The sequence below is a fragment of the Erythrolamprus reginae genome, chromosome 3 (genome assembly GCF_031021105.1).
Source record: "Erythrolamprus reginae isolate rEryReg1 chromosome 3, rEryReg1.hap1, whole genome shotgun sequence".
Classification (NCBI taxonomy): Eukaryota; Metazoa; Chordata; class Lepidosauria; order Squamata; family Dipsadidae; genus Erythrolamprus; species Erythrolamprus reginae.
In genome coordinates, this window is record NC_091952.1 from 42,761,342 (window position 1) to 42,768,344 (window position 7,003).

Genomic DNA, 7,003 nt, shown 5'->3' on the forward strand with positions numbered 1-7,003 from the left:
CCCTGGGCCTATACAGTTTATACATGGTATGTTTGTGTGTATGCTTGCTTTTAATAATGGGGTTTTTAGCATTTTTTAAAATTATTAGATTTGTTCTTACATTGTTCTTGTTATTGTTGTGAGCCGCCCCGAGTCTACGGAGAGGGGCGGCATACAAATCTAATAAATAATAATAAATAATAATAAAATAATAACCACTGTAGTTTTCGGTCAAAATACAGCATTTATTTTTATATTTTTTTCTTTCTTCCTCATTTGATAGTTCTCCATATCAAATATCCAGACCATTTAGATCAGGGCTGTCAAACTCCTGGCCCAAGGCCCGGATGCATCTCATGTTGACCATGCAGCCATTCGGTTTAGCAAAGGGGGGGAAAGTCTCGATATGTCCCATGATGCCACCGTCACAACGTGAGTTTGATATCCCTGGTTTAGATTTATTTTTGTATGTATCATGTTAAATGTGTGAATATAGTTAGTTGTCACTCAAAACTATTACTGGAAAAGCCTACATGCTGCAGCAATTTCTGTGCTTGTAGAATCATTTATTTCCATCCAGAAGAATTTATTTATACAAGTCCCCAGATTAAGAACGTTCTGCTTGAAGAAGTCCCCATAGTTAGGAATGGAGCTTATTGTAGCAAAATTCAAGTTAAACACCCAATGATTCAAGTGAAATGCAAAAATGATTCAAATTCATTTCGCAATACTACTTATACAGTATTATACAATAATACTATTCCGGCTTACATACAAATCCGATTTAAAGACAAACCTTGGAAACAGAACTCATTACTAAGCTGGGAACTACCTATACTTAGATTATTTATGCGTACTATGCTCCATTTATGCCAAAAGGACCAAAATATGACTTCTTCAAGGTTTAGACTTCAAAAAGCATATTGAAGCCATATCTAAACCAGCAATGGTAAAGTTTATCTCTTCCCCTCATGTGTATAAAGCATCATTATAAATAATTTTGTAATCAGTATATATCTGCATTTTTTTTCTACTAAATTGAGTACAGGTAGTCCTCAACTGACAACAGTTCACTTACTGACCATAAAAAGTTACAACAGCACTGAAAAAAGTGACTTTTGGCCGTTTTTCACATTTACGACCATTACAGCATGCACATGGTCACATCATCAAAATTTGGACGATTGGCAACTGGTTCATAACATGTGATCAGCTTTTGACAAGCAAAGTCAAGGGGGAAACCAGAGTCACTTAACAATTGTGTTACTAACTTAGAAAATGCAATGATAATGGTGACAAGAAAGGATGTAAAATGGGTCAAAACTCATTTAACAAATGTCTCATTTAGCAGCAAAAATCTTGGGTTCAGTTGTGGTCATAATTTGTGGACAATCTGTATAACTACAATACTTGTTTTTTATTTTTAACAGAATAATGTCTTTTTGTTATTTAATATAAAAGAGGTGATCCAAATAATTACTTGGCATATCTATCAAAAATTACCTTTTTTGAGCAGCAGACCCCTTTCTCTTGCCAAATATTTTATTTTGAACTGTTTTTAGGAAGTTACTTTAGTTTCAAAATAAGCTTATTAAACATCATTTTGCAAGACCTTTGGGTATAGCATCAGCTTCCATTAGAAGACTCAGTCGTATGAATGCAGTCATGCATTAAGAATTTTATATACCGGTAGGTTAGATGGCCAAGCCACCACAAATAACTTGTTTTATTTCCTTAGTTTATTAAGAAATTCAAGGGAAATAGTAGTTAAATCACCAGGCTAGAAAACAGGAGACCACGAGTTCAAGACCCATGAAAGCCTAAAACCCAGCTGGATGACTTTGAGCCGGTCACTGTCTCTCAGGCCAATCAACTTCACAGGATTGTTGTTGTGGGGAAAATAGGAGGAAAGTATGTTGGATATTTTCGCCACCTTGAACTATGAGGAAAAAAAATAAGGGCAGGATACAAATAAAATCAGAAAATGGACTTCGTTTACCTTTTCCTATTACTTATAGCACTGGCTAATCTTTTTCTCTTAGCATGCCGAAAGTGTGTGCGTGTGTGACAGCGCACATGTGTGTGTGTGTGTGTGCTGGCACACATAATGCAATGTTCGCTCAACAACCTCCCATGCGCATCCACATGCTCATCCTGCCCCCCAGGCATGGGCATATGACTCTCCCCTGCCACTGAGCTTCCCCCTCCCCTTCCAGAGGGCCTCCGGAGCTCAGGGAAGGCTGTTTTCACCCTCCCAGAGGTTCGAGAAAAGCCTCAGGAGCCTGGAGTGGGCGAAAAACGGGCCTCCCAGAAGTCCGGAAACAGGCCGAAAATCAGCAGGCTGGCGGAAGATGCACAGGTATGCATGGTGGAGCTGAGCTGGGTGATGGCTCGCGTGCCAGGAGAAATGGCTCTGCATGCCACTTCTGGCACGCGTGCCATAGGTTTGCCATCACAGACTTATAGGATCCATCATAAATTCATATCACCTTAAAATATATTCAAGAATGTCGAGAATAGAAACAGAATTGCACCCTTCTTTATACTGTTCAAAATACTAAAAATGTGTGTTATAGGATAGAATAGAATAGAATAGAATAGAATTTTATTGGCCAAGTGTGATTGGACACACAAGGAATTTGTCTTGGTGCATATGCTCTCAACGTACATAAAAGAAAAAAGATACATTTGTTAAGAATCATGTGGTACAACACTTAATGATTGTCATTAAGGGGTCAAATAAGCAATGAAGAAATAATTAATATTATCCATGTATACTTCCATGTGATACGCATGGTTTTAGTAATTCTTCCTTTATTTCTTAATAGCCAGGTTGGCATAGTGATAAAGGTGCTGGCCTAGAAACCAGGAAACTCTGAGTTCTACTCTCACCTTATGCATGACAGCCAAATTGTGCTCTCTCTTAGCACAACCCACCTCACAGGGTTGTTGTTGTAGAGCAAACATTAGAGGGGAGGGAGGTTTATGCATGCCTGCCACCTTGAATAAACTTATAAACTAATAAAGGCAGGATAACAATTTAATAAATAAGTGACGCTATTCCCCCTGCATATCTTCAATAGCAGCATTTTCATCACGGTTTTTTGTCTGTCTGAGCTGATACAGAAGCAGTCTCTCACACAATGCCACCAAAGCCCGCAGAAAAGCTCCAAAACAGAAACACAAGCTAAAATCAGCACCTCATCGATAACGATCAAACCAATTTTCAAAAAGCATCAATTTACCCGAAGAACATAGCTAGACTTCCTCTTTGTGCCTTTTTTTCCTACCGCTTATCACAAAACAATAGCAACTCATTCAATAACATGTAGGTAGAGTAATACATTGGCAGGTCAATCCACAGAAAACTGGAAGCACATCCTTATAAGGATATACTACAGGAAATGTTTTGGGTCTACCACGACTACTCCCCCACCCCACCTCACCAAGAAACGGCCCATTTGTCTGGTTCATAGGTCTGCGAAACCATTTGCCTTTACTTTCCCCTGAATCTCCGAGCTTCCATCACCTGAGCTTTCCCTTGACCTGCAGTCTCCTCACCGCCACTTCTTTCCTCCTGGGAGAAAGTCACTCAGCCCTCCACTGTTTTGCATCGCTGCCTCCGTGCAAAGTCCTCCAACCCATTCAGGACAGCGGTACCCAAGCCAATATTCCCTGCCCTTGTTTTCTTCCTCACATACACTTTGCTCCCCTTCCTCTTTATTATAGGGCGCAAGTGTGTTTTCTTCCACACACATACACACACACACTTGCTCCCTATAATAGAGAGGAAGGGGAGCAAGTGTATGTGAGGAAGAAAACAAGGGCAGGGAATATTGGCTTGGGTACCACCGTCCTGAATGTATTAGGTTGTTATCTTGCCTTTTATTAGTTTATCAGAGAAAGCCTATAATATTAGCCTATAATAGAGAAATAGGAAGGCAGCCACAGCCGCAACCGCAGCCACCAAAGGACTGGGGGGCCTACAATGTGCCTCCCCCTTCCATTTAGGTAACGACACAGCCACGCTGGCATAGAAAGGGGGGGACATCTCCCCCCCAACCCCTCCCTGGTACCCAGACAGGAGAAGGCTAATTGGTATGGATGGCTCCGTCGCCCATCACTAAGGATGACTCAACCTGCCTTGTCTTCAGCCCAGCTTCGCTGAGCCTCTTGCGCGGGCCGGGCGGCGACCACTCGGGGTTGGGGAGGCGACGCCCGGCTGCTCCCCCCTCCACCCGCAATGGAAAGCCTCCTCCGGGCGCCCCCCCCCCCCGCCGCCGCTCCTGTCATTTGCCCCTCACAGCACCCACCAGAGGTGGCAACTCGCTGCTCCCCGTGCTTACCGGACCGACGCGGGTGTCTCCACAGGCGCAGAGCAGGGCGCTGAGGAAGGGCAGCAGGCGACGGCATCCCCAGGCTGAGGCTCCGCAGGCTCCTCGCGGCTGCCTCCGCTCCATCGCGGGGCCCATCCCTGCACCTGCTCAGGCAGGGAAGAGCAGGGCCTGGCCGACCGCGCATGCGCCTCGGCCGGAGAGGTGGGATGAGGATGCGATGCAACTCAACCCCGCTCGGTTTCTTTGAGGTAATAACAAAAAAAAAAAAGTCTTCCAGGGGCGGGAGGAGTCCGGGTGGCGGGAAAGAGAGAGAGAGAGAGAGAGAGAGAGAGAGAGAGAGAGAGAGAGAGAGAGGAAGCCAAGCCGCCCGGAGGTGTCGAAGGGACGACGAGAAAAGGCTGAATTGGGCGGCAAAGGCAGACCTCAGCCAAACGACGGCCGAAACGCGTCAAGCGACAGAAGCGGCTGATTTGAGTCGAGGAAAAAAGTTAGCTCGGCTCTGTGTGGATCGTGATGGGCAGGGAACCGTTTAGAAGTTGCTGTTGAAAGCAGGGGAGGCAAGACGCAGTTTTTGAATTCATTAAAAACTTGTCCTTCAATTTGGAGTACTCGTATCCAGGGACCTAAGTCCTAAAGGCCACTGTTAACAACATTGCCAAAAAAAAAAAAGCATTAAGAGATGTCAATCTAATTTATTTATTTATTTTTATTTTATTTATTTATTTTGTCCAATACACAATAATACACAATGAGGGTTATAGATGATATACAGTAGTAGAGAAGATATAGGAGATATAGGAGAGACTGTAGGACAGGGGACGGAAGGCACTTTGGTGCGCTTATGTACGCCCCTTACTGACCTCTTAGGAATCTGGAGAGGTCAACCATGGACAGTCTAAGGGTAAAATTTTGGGGGTTAGGGGATGATACTACAGAGTCCGGTAATGAGTTCCACGCTTCGACAACCTGATTACTAAAGTCGTATTTTTTACAGTCAAGTTTGGAGTGGTTAATATTAAGCTTGAATCTGTTGTGTGCTCTTGTGTTGTTGTGGTTGAAGCTGAAGTAGTCTTTGACAGGCAGGACATTGCAGCATATGATCTTGTAGGCAATACTTAGATCATGTTTAATCTTAGGTAGCTTCTTCTCTGGTAACATCGAGCTGCTTAACAGAGCTAACAAAACATTTGTCAGACCAATTCTAGAATACAGCTCACCTGTATGGAACCTGCATTGCATATCTGTAGAGAGGGGCGGCCTACAAATCTAAATAATAATAATAATAATAATAATAATAATAATAATAATAATAATAACAACAACAACAACAACAATATCAGACATTAATACAATTGGGAGTGTCCATAGAGGGGCAGCCTACAAATCTAACTAATAATAATAATAATAATAATAATAATAATAATAATAATAATAATAATAATAATAATAATAATAATATCAGACATCAATACAATTGAGAGTGTCCATAGAAACATAAGATTGATGGCAGAAAAAGGCCTCATGTTCTATGTAGTCTGCCCTTATACTATTTCCTGTATTTTTTATCTTAGGATGGATATATGTTTATCCCAGGCACGTTTAAATTCAGTGACTGGGGATTTACCAACCACGTCTGCTGGAAGTTTGTTCCAAGCGTCTACTACTCTTTCAGTAAAATAATATTTTCTCAGGTCGCTTCTGATCTTTCCCCCAACTAATCTCAGATTGTGCCCCCTTGTTCTTATGTTCACTTTCCTATTAAAAACACTTCCCTTCTGAACCTTATTTAATCCTTGAACATATTTAAATGTTTCGATCATGTCCCTTTCCCTTGTGTCCTCCAGATTAGGACAGAAATATTTCACAAGAAGAGTCCTTCACTCATCCTCCCGCAACAAAATACCTTACTCCACCAGACTTGAAATTCTGAAATTAGACAATTTACAACTACATCGTCTCCGAACTGATCTAATCATAATTCACAAAATCATATACCAAAATGTCCTTCCTGTTAATAATCACCCTCAACTGAAACAACACACGAGCACATAACAGATTCAAACTAAATTTAAACTGCTCCAAACTAGACTGCGGAAAATACAACTTCAGCAATAGAGTGATCAACATCTAGAATTCACTACCTGACTCTGTTGTTTCGTCCCCCAACCCCATAATCTTCAACCTTAGATTGTCTACAGCTGACCTCTCCCCTTTTCTAAGAAGTCTGTAAGGGGTCTGCATAAGCGTACCTACCGTCCCTGTCCTATTGTCCCATTGTCGTTTTTTATCACTACTTTCTATGTTACGTTTATATAAACAACTATCCTATACTTGATTAACAAATCAAATAAATAAATAAATAAACAAACAAATAAGAAAACAAGCAAGCAATCTGGTGCGTTTGTATAGGCCAGGGGTAGGCAAAGTTGGTTCTTCAATGACATGTGGACTTCAAATCCCAGAAATCCTAAGCTAGCAGGATTGGCTCAGGAATTCTGGGAATTAAAGTCCACATGTCATAGAAGAGCCAACTTTGCCTACCCCTGGTATAGGCAAACTCAAAAACATCCGCTCAGACGACCTATGCAGATACTGTATTCTCAACAGAAGGGCACTGACTGTATGCTGTTTGGATTCATATCAAGCCCATCAGCTTGGGACTTCAGCCTCAGCCTCCATATCGATTT

At 41.9% G+C, this 7,003-nt stretch overlaps 1 protein-coding gene across 1 annotated transcript in view; it reads right to left on the bottom strand.

Annotated features, from left to right (window-relative positions):
* MMP24 (matrix metallopeptidase 24) overlaps positions 1–4,451 on the bottom strand; it is a 59,664-nt gene extending 55,213 nt beyond the window's left edge. The window contains exon 1 of the mRNA XM_070744973.1: positions 4,326–4,451. Within this exon, the coding sequence (XP_070601074.1) occupies positions 4,326–4,451 (126 nt within the window). The remainder of the gene's footprint in view (positions 1–4,325) is intronic.
* Positions 4,452–7,003: the final 2,552 nt, after the last annotated feature.